General features: G+C 36.5%; 1 protein-coding gene across 3 annotated transcripts in view; it reads right to left on the bottom strand.

Annotated features, from left to right (window-relative positions):
* The window catches only part of RYR2 (ryanodine receptor 2), a 457,875-nt gene that overhangs the window by 167,095 nt on the left and 271,578 nt on the right, over positions 1-19,202 (bottom strand). For all 3 annotated transcript variants that reach the window (XM_076334184.1, XM_076334182.1, XM_076334183.1), the window contains exons 25-26: positions 9,104-9,251; positions 1,839-2,047 (exon numbers count right to left, since the gene is read on the bottom strand). In XM_076334184.1, coding sequence (XP_076190299.1) covers positions 1,839-2,047; positions 9,104-9,251 — 357 coding nt within the window. The remainder of the gene's footprint in view (positions 1-1,838; positions 2,048-9,103; positions 9,252-19,202) is intronic.

Below are 19,202 nucleotides of genomic sequence, written 5' to 3'. Positions count from 1 at the left end.
GACAGCACTAAAATTAACACTGTCACAGCATACCGTTCCAAAACTATGCCTGTGAGTACTCCAAGTTGACTTTGAAAATGGAAATCCAACAATTAACTTCCTGCAAGCATCCCTCACATCAGCATTGTAAAACATTGCTAAGTGAGCTGACAGGGAAAATTGCTATTTCAACATTTTAGTAACAAGTAAAAGCATGGCTTATTTTTCTGCAGAAGCTCCATGAAAGACTTGTAATGAAAATAATATGCTATCAATTAATATGTTAAATAGCTGCTTCACAAACTTTTTTTAAGCAATTGCTTTTATTTAATCTAGTAGCCTATAAATTCATTGCTTCCAGACAAACTTTATTGTTTCCTTAAGTATAATTCTAAAAATGTTGTGTACAAAGTAAATTAAACTTCCTGCCATACCAGATTTTGGAAGGAACAGAATTGTGTGTGGATGGGACGAGCACTCTGAGCTTCTGATAGATTCCAGAGTAGCTGAGGGCATAATTAATGATTCCTATGACTGACCTTCAAGTCAAAGACTGCAAGGGCTTTAGATGGGGTCTTGGATTGGAATTCAAATAAATTAACATCTATTAAGAACTTGTTGTAACACACATAAAACAAAGCAGTGTTAATAAAAAATAGGTTCCCTACTCATATATTCCATCACAAATAGATTTTTATCCTCTGTATCCATCCTCAAAATCCTACAAGACAAATGAGCCTTTCTGTGTATCCTGAAGGTCAAAAGTTTTCTCCAACAAAGGAGAGAACCCATCAAAATCAAAGACAACAAAACAGCTTTGTGGATTGAGATCTAAAGGTCAAAACCTAAGATTCAGAAGGCAAACTACTACACAACTATTCTAATAAAGACACAGGACTTGAACAGTTTACTTAAGCCAATCAGATATTTTACAAAACCAACTTTTCAGTTCTCTTCTTAAGGCATTTTCTCATGTAATACAAGACTGGGAAAAAAATTAAAATCCAACAACATGAATAAAATACAGCTTGAGAGCTTGATCTGACCAGGAACAGCCAGGAATACTGTACACTTCTGTTACATATTGTAATAGTAATAAAGGAAATGACTTCAAACATCAGACAAAAGAAACATTTTGACATGAGTCATCAGTAGCCTTAACAGCAATTATGGTTTGGATAGCGGTTGCACTTGCCTTCATACTGAAATAAAAAGTTTTAATGAGTCATTTAGTCTATTCTGATGAAAATCAGTAACATATAAAATGGTTTCCTATATATTTTTACTACTAGATTTCAATCTGGCATTGTCTCACGCAGAGTTAACTTTGAGCAAAAATTGCTGGTTCTATCATACTTCATTCACTCTAAACTGTAAGGATTTCCATGAAAAACTAGGTATACACTTTGTAACTTTTACATTCCTATAAAAAACTTGTATCAAAATTTGCCTCAAACATTTACTGCTAATAATCTTAACCATATTTATTCCCTAATGGCACTTCTTATAGAGAGAACAACAGAGTAAAAATTTAAAGAAATGATTCATAGTTAACTACAGCCCTGCCAGTATTTTGAATTTCAGTAAGTCACTGAGATTTTTGATGCTTTATGTATATTGTACAAATACTGTGAAGCTGTGAAAAAAATTATAGAAATGCCAAACCCTGCTCATTATTTTTTCAGGTGACATTGATCCTCCTTATTCCACCTAGGCCCTCAAAGAGAGAGAGAAATAATTTCATAAAACACAAATGAAAGAAGAGAAGGCAATTAAGTTGAGGGAATAACACATGGAATAAGATGCAAAATTAAAAGTTTTGCAATCACTCATGTTATTACAGATAAACATATACAAACCTTAAAGCCATCAAAAACAAAAGCTTCTTCATCTGAGCCAAGTTCCTGATCTGGCAGACAACCCGGCCTGGTCCAGCCAACTCTCATGTCTCCTGCAGTAACTGCCTCAAACTCAAAGTACCACTTCCCAGCCTTCACTGCATAAGTCTTTTCTGTGCGGAAGATCCTGAATTTTTCCATTATCCCACTGCACACATCCAGTCTCGTCGCTGTAAGGTTTAAAAAATAAAAAAAAGTGAAGAAAAAAAACCCAACACAGAAAGTACTGTACTCAACTACTGACAAAATGAAGGCATTGAAAACAAAGGGCAAAGGAATCCCTCTGAGCATAGGCATGCAAAAAAGAAAGTGCCTGCAGAACAGCCTTACGGGGAAAGCGCCCTTGTCCATTCTGGGGAATCAGCATGTTTGAGTACCTCTCTGAAATGATTCTATGCTAATTCATCTACCGGGGGGGGGGGGGGGGGGGGGGGGGGGGGAAGGAGAACTTAGAAGTCTGAGTGCAGTTAGCACGCTACGATCCTCATTGGGATCACAGAAACATGGTGGGATAACTCATACAACTGGAGTATTGCAATGGATGGATACATGTTTTTTAGGAAGGATGGGCTGGGAAGGTTATGAGAAAGAGTTGCCCTTTATGTGAGAGAGCAGCTGGAACACATGGAGAACTGCCTTGGGATGGTTCAGGAGCCAGTTCAGAACTCATGGGTCAAGATATGCAGGCAGACCAATGTGGGTGCTGTAGTGGAGTACCCCAGGCATACTGGAGTCTACAGGGGTATTGAAGCCAGTGCTGTTTAACATCTTCATTTATGACCTGGATAATGGAAAAGAGTACACCCACAGCAAGTCTGTAGATGACACAAAACTGGAAAGAGCAGCTGATGCACCAGACGGTTGTGCTGCCATTCAGAGGGACCTCAACAGGCTGGAGAATTGAACTGAGAGGAATCTCATTAAGTTCAACAAGGGGAAATGCAGTCCTGCACCTGGGGAGGAATAACCCCAGCCAACAGAATACACTGGGAGCTGAGCAGCTGGAAACCCGCTCAGCAGAGAAGGACCTCGGGGTCCTGGTAAACAAGTGGAACATAAGCCAGTAATGTAGCCTCTCATCAAAGAATGACAGAAGTATCCTGGACTGCATAAGGAACAGCCTTGCCAGTAGGTCCAGGGAGGTGATCCTTCCCCTCTACTTAGAATCATAGAATCATTTAGGTTGGAAAAGACCTTTAAGATAATAGAGTCCAACCATTAACCTAATGCTGCCAAGTCCACCATTAAACCATGTCCCTAAGCGCCACATCTACATGTCTTTCAAATACCTCCAGGGATGGTGACTCAACCCGGGCAGCCTGTTCCAATGCTTGACAACCCTTTTGGTGAAGAAATACTAGCGAGGACACATCTGGAGTGCTGGGTCCAGTTCTGGGCTCACCAGTGCAAGGAAGACACCAACTTACTGGAACAAGAACAGCACAGGGCCATAAAGATGAGTAAGGGGCTGGAGCATCTTTCTTATGAGGAGGGGCAGAAAGAGCTGGGACTGTTCAGCCCGGAGAAGAGAATGCTCAGGGGGAATCTCATTTATGAGTGTAAACACCTGGTGGGAGGGAATGAAGAAGAGGGACACAGACTCTTCTCAGTGGTGCCCAGTGACAGGACAAGAGTCAATGGACACAAGTTAAAGAAACTTAAAATTCCATCTGAACACAAGAAAACACTTTTTACTGTGAGGGTGGTCAAATACTGGAACAGGTTGCCAGAGAAGTTGTGGGGACCCCATCCTTGGAGATAATCAAAACCCATCTGACCTGGTCCTGGACAACCTGCTTTAGCTGACCCTCCATGACCAGATAATCTCAAGAGGTCCCTCCCAACCTCAACAGTTCTGTGATTCTATGAACTGGGCTCTCAGTTATTTTAAACAAAACAAAAACACCAAACATACAAACCCCAACAAAATACAGACCAAATTAATCTTCCAATCACCATAAAAGACAAACGTTTGAGACAAGATTCCTCAACTGAGACATCTTCTTTACTTAGAAACTGCGATCAGTTCACCTAGTCTTCTCATTTATATTCTAAAAGTCAGATTTCTTAGGTATGTCATTGTTATAAAAATTTATTACTATATTTCTCAGTTATTATAATAAATAATAGAAGGAAGGTTGCGATTTAGATGTTTTTGCAGAAGCAATGGAAAATGGAGGATAGGAATCACAAAAGGAAGTCATGCATGAAGCTTTAACAACAACAACAAAAATCCCAAAATGATTGTAACTCCTGCTTCAGGAAAAAATATATTAACTTCTGTCAAGATAAAGGGTAGCAAGTCTGGAAAGAATAAGGATGCCCTTAAGGAGGGCATAAAAGTAGCGTTAAAGGCAACTCCTGTTTGAGGCAAGGCAAGTTACTGTTCAAGAACAAAGGAAAACCTAGTCACAGCCAAGGTACTATTTAGAAAATATTATTTAGCTAGCGAAATAACAGAAATAACAAGATGCCAAGTTTGAATTGTGTTGACTATTCCGCTTTTTTCTCTCTCAAACTGTTGAAGAGAGAGTCAGATGACTACGAGATTTCATAGAGGGCCTTAAAAACTGCCACTTCTCACTTCAAAGTTACTGTTTGTCAATTGTCAAGCTGAGATGAAGAAAAAGAGCTTGTTCACATTTCTTGTCTAATGCAGTGGAGTGTAAAATAAATTAACATTAACAGCTGTGTGAAAACAGAAGTTTTCACGGACACTGATTCATTTGGTTAAGTATCTGTAGCATGATCATACGTGCTTATCTAATCACAGCTTACTATGCTTCATTCCAAAATTCTCTTAATTTCAAGTGATTCATAACAAGCTAGTTTAAAAGTGTTTAAGTTAAAATTCACTCTTTGTCAGGTAATTATAAGTATCTTTTCTCAAAGACCAAAACGGCTACGTGAAGAGTTTCAAAGGAGGCTAAAGTTAAACTTTGACACATTCAACTTGTTTCTTCTAAATGTGTTCACTGATTCTCTTACTCCATGAAAGAATAATGGCATAAAAAATACTGAAAAAATATAAGCTGGGTTGTTATTGGGCTGCTTCAGAGACAGAGGAGAAGAGAAACCTCAAGGGAAGGGTAAAAACGTAAAGATGTTATTCTGTCTGCTCTGTAACAGCAGTAGAAACAAGCTTAGTTTGGGCCTCCCATTTCTGCTTTATAACATCTGCGGAATGTATAAGCAAAGATTTTTAAAGGGAGAAAAAGTATGCTGGTACATGTACCACTTTGAGACACATAAATAAATCTATTTTCCCCTTTTTTCTTGACAACTAACAAACAATAAAGTTTTGGACTTGGATCTCTAAGCTCTGATCCAACTCTCCATCTATCCATCCCAGTTCTCTTGTGGGTTACCCCGCTCCTTTGTTCCCACTTCCTCCCTTTTCCAACGTTATCCCACCATCCATTCCAGATCAATCTGTTCCAATAGAAATGTACTTTTGTTTCTGTCATTCACAAAAACACAAATCGTAGACTCAGCTACTTCCCTAATTTTCTTCTTTCCCTCACTGCACTGAACATACTGTCTTGAAAAAATGCCTTTATTGATTCATCTACAGCTATGTTGCATCCACCTACTACCTATGGAAAATGTTCTCAAAAATTGCCTAAGAACATTTACTCACAAATACTAGTTGAATACTCATAAGCTTACTTGGTGCCTTCGAGATGGCCAAACCTAACATCCTTTTAAGCACTTTTAATCCTATCTTCTTTCTGCTTTCCTTCAATATTTTATATCAGTATATAGTGAGTTTTCCCTCCCTGAGCTGTCTTTCACTACTCTACATATTTTCTATTTACATACAAACCTTCCGCACTGTTCCTTACTTATTACACAGTCCTACAGTCTGTTTCTGACACTTCTTTCCAAGACCTTACTATCAATTCAAACCACAAGGTAGCTTGAAATGACAAAAATCACACTTTAAAAAGATGAAAAAGGTTTAAAAAATGTCACAAAGCACAAGAAGTAATGCTGAATCAAACCCTTGATCTTTCTTCCTTAAAATACTCTATTCTCCAGTATTTTATACAGTTTTCTTTCCATTAATCAAATCACATAACTCAGGGATCACTCTGACTCTTTTTCTCAGATTAGGAAAAAGAATGCTTAAAGCATTCTGGATCTTCTTCCACAAATTTGCAAGGTATTAAAGCCTGTGCAGCTTTTGGAAATTCAATACTCCAGTCTGATCACTATAATTCCTCCTCTTTCTGAATTTCTTATAAGCTCAAATATGTCTGCACCTACCTGTCTGTTTGTTAGACCATATTAAGAACCTCTGCCTTTCTCTTCTGTTTTCTCAGCCACATCAAGGTCCACATTTCCAATATTATCTTGAATAGCCTATAAAATCACATCCCTCAGAACTTACTATCACTTCTCATGCCACCAAATGCCTGACTTCAGTTAAGTTAAGGCTTAACTTCATTAAGTTTCCTGTAAGCAACTCTGAACTCTCTGCCACATAATTCTTTATCAGTAAAATTTTCTCTTTGATGGTCTACACAATTAACGCCTTAAAAACACTTTTGAAGACCCTCAATACCTCAACCTATTGTGAGGAGGAGGAGGAGAAGGAGATGAACAGGAGATGAACCACCACAAAGCATGGGAACTGAGAATTTGTTGCCTTTTTAGATTCTAAGTAACCTAATGCTTTCTAGATTCTAAGCAACCCCAAAAATACAGCTGCTGTGGGAAACCAGTAAAAAAAAAAAAAAAAAAAAAAAAATTTAATAATAATAATAATAATAAAAATGACCCTATAGAGCTTTGTAAATCAATGTTTAAAATAAAATTAATCAACGGAGATGCAGAACACCACTAGAGGGCTCTAAATCCTTTAAAAACAGTATGGATTTTGGCTGATGAAAGGAGTTCCCTATGACATGTTTTATACATCTCAAAAACTTGAGAGGCTTATAAACTGTAAAACCTAAATCCCCAAAATGAGCACAAAAATCTTTTGCTGAATGCAATTGCAGTCTTGTTTAAGACAGACCAGTTTGTGGGACACTGTTCTGCAGTTCCTTTCCTCTGGGAATTTTGCAACAGGATTGATGACGCCTTTCAGATGCAAGGATTGCAGTTGTGTTCTTTACATTTCATTAGTAACTCCATACACAGAACTATCTCAAGGATCTCTGCATTGTAAGGAAAAAATAAAATTTTCCAGCAGCTCATTCACGAGGAAAGGCAGGGGCACATGGTTCTTAGAGATGTAAACGAGGAAAGGGGATTAATATTGTTTAGTGAGATTTGGAGGAAATTGTGGAAAATGAGCATGACCTCTCTCCCTCTCACCCTACACCACCAGACAGCCCTTTTATCTTCATAAGAGGCAAAAGCCAACCCACTTTCTCAGAACCAAGCAGAATCCATGCTTGCTCTCTCTACGCAGCATCTCCTTCCCACAGTGGGAGGGGAAGAAATTACAAGATTATGCAGCATCCTTAAACTCTCCTGACTTGGCATAGGCAGATTTAACAGTGAGACCATGGCGTTTTGCCACCAACACAATCTATTCCACTAAGAAACAGATTGTTTTGCCCATTCAGCAATCCAGCCTTGTTACGCACTCATGGTATCAGTGATGCCTCATATTTAAAAGTGTAATTTAATAGCAGCCTCTCATAAAAGCTGAGGATCAGAGCATGTATGTGCTTTTGAAAAGAAATTGCAAATGGCAAGTTCCCTGTGTATGTTCTGAGTGTGAGTTAGATCTGCAGAAATGCTTTACTGAAGGTCTATGGCCTAAATAGGTCTAAATTTAACAATACTATCACTATATAAAGCAGGGAAAATAATCATTTATTAATCAATATATTGATAGGATAAGGTTTAGACACATTCCTCAAATTTTCATCACTTTGCTGAGATTATAAGGATGTAAGTTTCAATTTTGATTTGATTATTCCGTATTTCCAGATCTCCAAATGAACTTCTAGAATACGGCTGCTGAGGGGTTATATCTATTATGTTACCATTTCCTTTCTATATGTGCAGAGTGTTCCAGAATGACAGTACAGTACCAAGAATATCCCTGTCCTGTGTTGTCTTACAACTTGATCTCAGCATGACAGAAAACTGTTGTTTTAAAAGCCAAAATCTGTAAGAGAATTTTATTGGTACATTATGTCTCCTGATTTCTTTTACTTTCTTAACATTTTATATTCTGCAGTTACTGAGGTAAATGTTGTGCACTGTTTCTTTAAAACTTGTTTATTAAAAGTGTATATAGTTTTCCATGGGGTTTTTTTGTTTAGGATGTCTCAAACTCAAACTATACATGCTGAAAATACTGCCCGCAGTATCAATAAAATATTCCATCTAGCAATGATGTAAATTCAAAGAAAACGTTTGTAAGAAGTTAAAATTTACTTATAGTCTATTCAGCTTCAAAGACCTGAGAAAGTCCAGGAAGCTTAAATGCTCTAACAAACTATCTAATTCTAGACTTGCAGTTTGGCATTCACAGGAATTTGGTTTGTAGGCATTCATCTTTGAAAGTTTCATCTTGTAGCTTTAAGTGTTTAAATACAAGATTGTGCATGAACTGCAGAATTCTTCATTATTTAGAGTTAAAATTGTAGGAATATAAAATTCACATATACTGCATATGATCTTTCTCTTAGCAATTTTGCTATTCTGTCTTGAAATAACAAAAATAGTACTAATTAAAAAGTTTTTAATTAAAAACTCAATTTTAGATTGGGGAACTTCAGATATTTATGCACATATTTAAAATGTAACCATACATTTTCTTCCCTGGCATGAGGCCATATATTGAGCAAGAAGATAAACACTTTATTTATTTTCTGTATTTTAGGGTTGTGTCTTGTAGTATTCACAATCCTGATTTAAATTTCTTAAGCTTTTAATTTTGATTCATCTGAACTATCAAATCTACAAAATGAACAGTGAAAGGAAGTGTATGAAATACAGAGAAATTGTATCACTGATTTAAAATGTAAAAATGTTTCATTTTGTAATTCTTCATTTGAGGCCACAGGACAATAAAAGGAAACAATAAGGAAAGTAAGATCAAAGGGAAATATAAACAACAAAAGATGGAGAAAAGCACCTATTAGCTTTGAAGACACTGTACCTGTTAAGATTGTTTTATCGGACCTACAAATCTAGTACTGGAGTGAAATATTCTAATTTTTTTTTTTTTAGAAGATCAAAACAACAAAATTAATTACCATGATCTTGATCAGGAGCTTCCAGGTTGTAACCATAGCCTAGCAGGGTGCGGACTGCTTCCCGAAGACTGTCTTTGTTTGACTTCTTTGTCCTATCATCCAAAAGAGCATAAGGTACCAGGCGAGGATTTCGTCGATTTTTCACATCCTGCATAAGTTTGAAAAATCAATTCAATTTCAGAATGTCTTAAAGACAAAATTCTGCTATAGCAGCAGTATAAAAATTACTATTTATACCAACTGAAATCATGGAACTGCAAATACAGCAAGGATACAAAGAAGTTGCAATAGTCTAGAAACTAGTAACAATACTGAATTTACTAAAAAAGCAATTAATACACAAATAAATGAAACTGCGTGGCTTATACCTGCTTTCATTTTCTATCAGATTTACTTAACGGGACAACAATACAAACAACAAGAACAAGGATAAAGGCGAAGTTTGACTGAAAAGTCAAAGGGATTATGTTTTGTACACTGTTTATGAAGCAGCTACTATAACAAGAAGCTAGTACATAACTAAAGCTCAGAGACATTACTGTACCACAAATATATAGCCTTTTTTTAATTATAGCACTATACAAGATATATAAAAACCCCAAAGAATATACAAGATATAAACAAAAGAACAAGATAAAACACTAATAAAGGAATATTAATAAATACATGCAATACTAATTAATAAATAATAAAATAGATAACAAACCTGTGCCTTAATATGTTAAATACTTAAAACATGTATTTTTCCAAAATAAAGAGTCTTGTAAGAATATGATGAATGTGCTTAATGTGCAGAATTTTTGTAATAGGTAATTTAACGTAGCCTCTCCTCCAGCTGAAATTAATGTATTGGTAAGGTTTAATCTTTGCATTTTAGATTTATTAACACAACATTGATTAGATTTTCCTCTACTGCAAAATTATCTTGTTTGAAAGCATTGTTTAACTGGATTATTTATATGACTAACAAAATTTTTAGTGACTAATAGAATTGTTTTCTTGTCTACATTTTCTTCTCACATCCTGTCAGCATTTGTTGGCAGTGAGTGAAAACATACAAAGAACTCTCCATGTTCTTCCTAATATCTTATTTTAATAAATAAAGACTGGACAGACAAAAAAAATACTTGCTGTTTGTTCTCTTGGATACAAATACCAAAGACATTGAGAGGCTTTTATGATTGCTCAGACTTATTAAGAAGTGCAAAAATAGTCCCTATTATTTTAGAAAACAGTGCCTATAGTGAAAGTATCTTACTTCTTTTATGGCATTACAGTTCTACTTTTAAGAATGTGTGTGGTTTTCATTCTACCTTTGCAAGCAGAAAAGAAATGGCACATCCATTCTGACAAATACTTGCAGGCATCTTTTCTTGTCTTTTAAATGCTTAGATACAAGGCTATCTGCCTTTTGCCTTATCATGGTGAGTAAATATTAAAGTGCAGTTATTAAGCAGTGCTTGATGAAATCTGGTCCTACCAGTGATCCTTCTAGGAGAAGAAATATTACAGGACAAACATTACCTATATGCTAAAAGGGCTAACAGAAAGATAAAGATAATGCATTGCTGGGGACACATATTACTACTACACCATATCAGATCTAGTTATATTCAGTGGGAAGAACAGTGACAGGGCCAACACAAGGACCATTTGAGGGGACTACTTTCCATATTTATTCCAAACACTTGAGTTGACGTCCCCTTTTTTCTAATATTTAATTTGGTAGATGTGGAAAAGGGCTGCTTCCAGAACAGAATGGACCAAACAAATGTTGAAGTAAATGTTATAAGGAATTATTATTTGATATAAGAACATTCAAATTAACATCAGAGATGAAACACCATGGGTTTAATTATTTGTCTTGGAAAAGACATAGAAAGAGAAATAGTTTCCTCTGAAAACACTGTATGTCCAAAAGATATCACGAAGTACTGTCTTTAAAAATATGAATCAGAAGTTTGGAGTAACAATTATGTAACTTATCCATGATACACAGTTAGACTAATGCACTGGTAATTGCCATAGCAACCATTAACACACAGTAACATACTGGCAATTAGCTGATAACAATGTATAATAACGAAATATAGTATAAGTGCTTTTAAAAATGTCTAAGCACAAAATCAGAGTGAGCGAAAAAAAGCATAAAGAAATCATAAGTATTAAACAAACTTGATTTTACAATTTTTTTTTCCTTGGGTCTAATTTTATTTAATATTGTGACCTTTTTCACCCGTTCAAGACTTTGGCTACTTCTTTAAATATGAATATGAGAAGGAATTTTTCTTTTAATAATTTTGTTCTTTTTTTTCTAAATTTTGAATGCTTTACTTATTGCTGAATTAAGAACTCATCCTAAGTTTTTGTACTAACGGTCTTCTGCACCTCTGTGGTTTAAGTGTAGCTAATCAAGAGAATGATCTTATACAGTGATTGAGCTTTGCACAGTCACAATCAAGCCAACAAGAAAACTGATTAGCTAAGAATGGTAATTTTTATCGAGTACATTTGCAATTCGTACATAGACTTAATTCTTCCTATTCACTACAGAAAACTTATTGTTTTATATTGTAGACTGTTAAAAGAAGGAAAACAGCCTAAGTTTTTAATTTTTTGCTAGAATTTTCCAGGTTTGACAGTCTAATGCTTCATCAGAAGACTGTGTTTTGTATAGAGTTTGTCTGGCAACTACTTGGTCTCCAAGTCATTTGAAACAAAAAGAAAAGCAGACCTCCTTCAGAAGACAAAAAAACCCCAAACTTAAGCTTGTTGACAAGATTCTGTTTAAAATGGTTTGATCTGGGTAGCACACATGAAGTTTATATAATTCTTTGGTTTTGAATTCAGAACCTATAATATCACAGGGAAAAAAAAAGGAAAAAAGCCTGTATCTTTTATTACACAACTTTCTCTTCCTTTAATGTAACACAAACATTGCATTAGTCATTTAGAATTTAATTTGGAGTTACTTAAGTAAAAGAAAGCATTGCAACCATGAAAAGTTGAAATGCTTGGCAGAATGTGCCCTGACTATAAATGGAAGGAATTAATAATAAATAATGCTAAACTTGAGTGATGTAACACTGGCCATGAAAAGTCAGTATTACTTTATAGTGTATAGTACAGATTTTGCTATATACAGCAAATGATAGACAAAGAATTATCTGAATCAGCACACATATAGTTATTTGTAGGGTATAAATGGATTTGAAATAGGCGATAATTGGTCAACAATGGCACTAACCGAATATAGCTCTTAAAAGTAATAGAAAAGAACTACAGAAAAAGGTACCTAAACACACACACACCAAAAAATATCAACAAGCCTTTTAAAACTTCCATTACAGGTAATGAACACTGCTGCAAGATAATTCACAGAGGAAACACACTGGGAGCTGAGGTGCAGAACTGCATTCATTTGTTCAGTGAGTGTGTGACGTAGCACACTGGATCTAGCAACTGGTCTTACAACTTGCATAGACAGATGTAAGAGTAAGAACGAAACAGGAGGAGTGTCCATACTGTCTACAGCAGCATAGAAAACCATAGTCAAATTCTATGGGCCCCTCACTACAAGAAGGATGTTGAGGTGCTGGAGCATGTCCAGAGAAGGGCAACGAGGCTGGGGAGGGGTCTGGAGAACAAGTCTTATGAGGAGCGGCTGAGGGAACTGGGACTGTTTAGCCTGGAGAAAAGGAGGCTGAGGGGAGACCTCATCACTCTCTACAACTACCTGAAAGGAGGTTGTAGCGAGGTGGGTGTTGGTCTTTTCTCCGAAGTAACAAGCGATAGGACGAGAGGAAATGGCCTCAAGTTGCGGCAGGGGAGGTTTAGATTGGATGTGAGGAAAAATTTCTTTACTGAAAGAGTGGTGAAACATTGGAACAGGCTGCCCAGGGAAGTGGTGGAGTCCCCATCCCTGGAGGTATTTAAAAGACGTGTAGATGAGGCGCTTGGGGACATGGTTTAGTGGGCATGGTGGTGTTGGGTTGACGGTTGGACTCAATGATCTTAGAGGTCTTTTCCAACCTCAGTGATTCTATGATTCTATAAGCAGCTCTAAAAGAAAAACCTATTAAGAGATAGTGTGTGTAATAAAGTTGTATTCTTCAGAAGTAATTCAGTAACAAAAACCAAAGCCTCATATAAACCTCTAAAAGACATCTGAAATGATAATAATATAGTTCTCAGAACTATAAATGTGATACTGCAAACCTGTGCACTCCTGGGCTTTCCCAAAGCTCTGAGAAGTTCAGGAACAGCACAGGTCACTAGACTAAAAGGAACAAAAAGACACCAGAAACATACATAAATAAGTGCCTATCAAAAAGACAGACAGGAAAAGACTGAAAAATGAAAACACAGACTAGAAAGAGTGCAGGAAAAACATTATAATAATTTAATGGGATCCTAAATTTCGTGATTTAAAGTGTTAGAGCTGTACAGATAGATATTCTGTGTGGTACTGAAATTATTTTGTTCTCATAACCGAGGCTGTTAAATGACAAGCACAAAGCAAATGTATTTCAGCACATATTCAGTGAGACAGACGTGCTCTTGTTTTCCGAGCTTCATTTTGCACCATTAGAAAACACTCATTCCACAGCTGTGAATTGATTCTGCCTGCTGCCACGTCTGTGGATCTTGCACTTCCACAAAGATTTCTGAGCAATTGCCACAACAAATGCTACTGGTGAGCTTGCCAGCAATGCTGTCAGAAACCCAGCTCAGTGAGCCACTGTGTGAGTGTGCAGCAGACACACTGTGAACAGGATCATTTACCTATACCATACATTCCATATCTTGTTATCCAGAGGTCTAGCTTTTCTGCATTTATCATGGCAGCTCATGTTTAACCATAAACCATTAAAAATTATTTTATAGGGGAAAAAGGAAAAATGTAATTCTAAATTGGTATTTAGTAAGTAAGTAATTTCAAGATTCCAGAGTCATTAGAACTGGAAAGCACAATAAAGTCCTCACGAAGCCATATTCTTGGCAATGTTAACAAATATCCTAAATATATCCACCCAAAGCGGAGGTTGTGTTCATAACCTGGCATACTAGCAGCTGAGTTCTGTCCTTAGAAGTATGTGCATCCTTAGAAATACGTGTACAGCTTCTACCATCTTCACTGAGGACTGTACCCATATGGAATGCCTGGCAGAATGTGCCCTGACTACAAACGGAAGGAACTAATATATCAGTACAAATAATATAAAATGTGAAAGTGAGGTAACGTAAGTAGTTTTTACAAGGACAAGATGCCTTTTTATATATATTTAATGACAAAATAAGTGACAAGCTTTCAACTTGTGATTTTTCCCGTATGTCCATATTTCCTCAGTCTGAATTTCCAGAACAGCGCCTCTCTTGCATTGCAGCACTAGGCAGTCTGAGAAGACCAACTCCTGATCAAATAGCGATTGCATATGCTTTCTACAAAAACCTAAAAAAAGTAAGATCCTGACTTAAAAAGACCAAACTGTCTTGCATTTTCGGCCAACAAGAAATCAAACTTGATAACTGCTTCACAGTCCTGACTAATTATCCTAGGACAGGAAGTGCAGAGCATCTTTTTTAACATGCTCTTTACACAGTGGGAAGAACTTTTTAGGTTGTTGATTCTTCTAACCAATTGCTAAAGCTCTGGGGTTTTTTAATTTTTTTTTTTTCTCAATATAAACGAGGTTCCTGACTCTTAGGTTCTTCAGCCACAAGACGCAATATAACATGAAGAAAAAGCAAGACACCTTTTGACTAAGCTATCTGCATATGTGACAATGCATATAAGCAAAATTTGAAAGTCAGAATCTCTGGCTGTGACCCCCACAATCAGTGGGGAGACCTAAAAGTCATGTATTCAGGAAGGGGGAGGGGGTGGCTAATGTACTTGAAATTATTTTCATTTGCTTTCTGATCTCTAAGCTTGACTCTTTTCTCTGTCTTTTCCTTACTTATATAAAAGCTGAGATTCTCCTGTATACATGACATCACACTTTTATGAACGTCAACCAATATTGTAAGTTCATGGATAAACTTATGCGAGTTCTGAATATTTTCCATTTGATGGTAAATGTGTCATTCTATACTTCAATGCTATCTTTCAATCAGCTTGTTATGAAAAATTCCTTAAAAATACCCAAATAAAAAACTCGGGTAATTATGATAGGACATAATGTCAAAATCCATACATGTAAAAATAATTTTTAAAAAAAGCCCTCTTATAGAACAAATATGATTATTTTAATTGACTTACACCAAGGCTAAATTGCTCCTTTGCCTGGATCTATCTCCCTTATCTGTCTTTGATCATTTACCATTTCCCCAGTTCAGAGAAGACCAACCTGCAGGCAACCACGTTCTCCCTTAAAGGGACACTGTCAAGTATTTTCATACTGATTTTGCGCTTGCTTTTCCACTTACCCTTGCTGTTTAATACGTTCTTTTAAGTAGAAATATGTATTTTTCCTACCTGTTTTGTTCCGTCTGCTCCTTTCATGGAGCAATAAGCTACTGCGAGTCTGTCCTACTAAAAAATACTTACTTGTTTGTGATCAGTGTCATCACAGCTGTCAGCACAGTTCTGGGAACAGGATTTATTAGTTAACTTGTGCTCCCTCTGCTGGCTGGCTGGTTGGCTCTGCAGCAGCAGAACAAAAATACTGTGTATAGTCATGCACGAAGAGCAGCTACCTCTTGTTAAGAAAAATTCCTGACAAGCAGTGGTGGATTTAGAAGAAAAAAAAAATCTAGAACTTGGAAGGCATTTTTCCCACCAGGTTGTAACAGGAAAGAAATGGATTATACATGAACTACTTGACAGTATCCCTTTAATTTTTTTTTATATTATATAATCCCAAAATGATGAAGCGCTCATGATGGAACATACCTACTAGATCATCTAATCCATCCTACAGCCACAGCATGATTGCTGTTTAGAACATATTTTCCAGTGATTAGTTCATCTACCTTCAAACATCTGTAAGCTTCTTTCCCTTAGGAAACTATTTCATAGCTCTGCAAGATCTGTTTGTAGTACTATACAGCATAACATCATGTCACTTTATTACAGTACTGTAACATGTCACAGTAATATGATGGGATGACAAAATGTAGCCCATGAAACAAACCCATTGTTGGAGTCAAGCAGAAGCACATAGCAGCGTGGACAACAAGCTAGCAGCTTGCCATGTGATATGTATGTCAGCTAAATGAGAAGCATCTTTGCACTGCACCTTGCTATTCTGCTCTCTTCTTTTGACTTTTAGTGAATGGTATTTGTTATCTGCACATTGTAAGCACTCTTGGAACTCAGTTGTCTGTCTTCTCTCCAGAAGAAAATAAACTTAATTATTTGAAAAGAGAAAAATAATTGAATTAAGAGGAAATCAACATCAACACCCCAAGCATGGCAGCTTCTACAGGACATGCTATTGGTGGGAAAGTTTTCAAGGACATCATCTACCTGTTTCACCGTACATAGGACTACTGTAATTTTTCTGCCAAGAGTAAGAGAGTAAAGGATACTGCTGATCTTGTTGAACTGTTTCCTGAAGGTCATGAATATTCCTGAGCTCTTGATGATCTTTAATAACCATCCTCTGCTGAAAGCGTAACTGTGACACTGTTCACTACCCCATTGTGTTACATTCTCAACAACAGTGCCCCACTCAGCACACAAAAGTCTTCAGTCAGTTTGAATGAATCAGACCCAACAAAATATTTGGATGTTTAAAGCAGAAGCACCCAAGACTGAAAAACCCTGATTAAGTGGCTTTCCAACTCCAAATGTGTTCAGCTTCATAGGCACTTAAGCTTTTTCCTTTTAAATTCTCCAGGTTCTTTTTTGCATGCCCATAATTGTCTTTGCCTTAGTAAGGAAGAACACTTCAATACTGATGATATGCCTAAGGCCAGTCAAGATTTAGAGGAGAATCATTTGTCTAAATCTCTTTCAGAGCACAACCTGGTAGTCAAAATCAGAGCCTGATTCACATTGACTGCTTAAAACATCTCCAAAAACCTAACGAGGGGCTACCGATTTATTTTAAAACTTAGCAGGTCTAAGTGATAGTGATAACCCCTTTATATAACAACTTGTCCTTGGCCATAAAAATGGATTTAGATACCTAATTCCTATTTGTCCAGTTAGATATCTTGGAGGATATAGATGTCAATTTTTAAAACACTCGTGGAAAATGGGTAATGCACAGTTCAGTAATTACAAGACTAAGGGGTTCAAAACTATACCTCTATCTTCCACAAGTTTTCTCACACCAGACCATAAATTGTAATAAGTAAGCGCAGATTTAATTTGCGTGTTGAGCTTTGTCATCCAGCAAGCAGGTCATTTATTAGAAAGGGAGTCTAGGGGAGGCCTGAGTTCCAAGGCTGGCCCTCAGGACAGTATTTTAAGAGTCAGTAGATAAAATACAGAGAGCTGTTCAGTGAGTAGATCAGAGTCCTCCTCTTTCCCTCTGCTCTCTCCCAGTGAGCCTCAAAAACGTCTCTTCACAGGGCCAGAATGTTTTAGATTCAACAGTAAGGTCAGTCTCTTCCCCCGGGCACAGCGCTGAGAACATAAGACAGACTTCATGATTCTTCTGACATTAAGTTGAAGTGTTTAATTTTAGGTTACATCCCGTACTAGATTTGTCTAATCAACATTTTTATTTTATTTTTTTAAACCAAAGTTGTGGCCTGGGGCAACTCCACTGCCTTTTGGGAACCATAATAAACCTAATGATAAACTATCACATCACGCCTCTTCAAAAGCAATACCTTCAATATCAACAGGCACATCAAAACATACATAAAGACTGTTTATAAACACATTATATAGCTGCAAAGGAGAAACTTATTGCCACCCACTCCCACTACATCTTTTGCTTATCATTCCCAACCCAGTAACACTGAAGAAGTCTTTGACAGCATCATTTAACTGCCTTTCTTACTTAATACCTCACTAATTCAGAAAACATAAAATTTAACTGCAAATTCACTCCAATAAATATGGCAAAATTATTTGTATTTTTTTTCAAAGATATACAGATACACAGGGTAGGTTGAATTGTCTTCAAGATCTAAGAAACTTTATTTACGACATATGAGTTGTGGGTTTAAATTTTCCCAGTGCTAGTTAGAAACATAATTAGCCGAGAGATGCATTTGATTCAGAAACTTCTTAGCTTCGTCTTAACTAATAAACGCTGTTGCAAAACTAAATTTAATTTTGGGATATGTCAGGGTTCTATCAAAGCTGTAACTATTTCCCAACTTTCATTCATTTCAAATCTCCTGGTTGGAAAGGCCCTGTATTGAAAATGTTTGGCTTCTGGAGAATAAAAAATACGGGAGGCATGGTGTAAATTATTGAGTGTTATATCAGAAATATTTCTTTTGAGCATCTAGAGACATACAGACTCTCATTCTAGAAATGAATTGTGCACTGTCTCCATAAACACAGGATTGAAATAATGGGTTCAAAATTAATTAATCTGCTCCCGCTACCTGACAACAGAGAATCATCACTTCCAACACTTCTCATTATTAATATTCTATCAGAAATGTTAACAGCACTTCAAAGAGCCACCTTCCCTTACTCAAAGATGCAGTATTAGGGGAAAATTTAATCCTGTTGTAAGCAGGGGAGTTGCACCAACACTGAATTATCTTCAGCGTCTGTCTAGTAGGGGATACTACATACATTCCAGTCTGCAAACATAAGAATTGGCTCTATGTCTGCCTAGACCCAAATACAGAACATAGATTTCCTAAATAGTTTACAAAGTACCAAAATGAGAGCTTTATAGTAAGATACTATAACGGCCAATGCTGAAACGCTATGCGGTATATATTTTGTCACTTAAATGTACTTTGTCAGTATGTGATGAGGTGAATTTAAGTGCCTAACTTAACATATATAAAACCTATTTTTTTTTATATACAAAAGCTTTGCAAATAGAATGAGTCTTGATCTGGTAGAAAAACAAAATTTGAAATGTGCTGAACTGAAATGTGTAACTTGAATTTTTGTCAAAAACAAAAACACTGTTTGTAGGCAGGAAAGAGTGTGTACCAACAAAACAGCTGT

The sequence above is a fragment of the Aptenodytes patagonicus genome, chromosome 3 (assembly GCF_965638725.1).
Source record: "Aptenodytes patagonicus chromosome 3, bAptPat1.pri.cur, whole genome shotgun sequence".
NCBI lineage: Eukaryota > Metazoa > Chordata > Aves > Sphenisciformes > Spheniscidae > Aptenodytes > Aptenodytes patagonicus.
The sequence above is the reverse complement of the archived record's forward strand: the minus strand, read 5'-3'. Positions and strand labels throughout refer to the sequence as shown.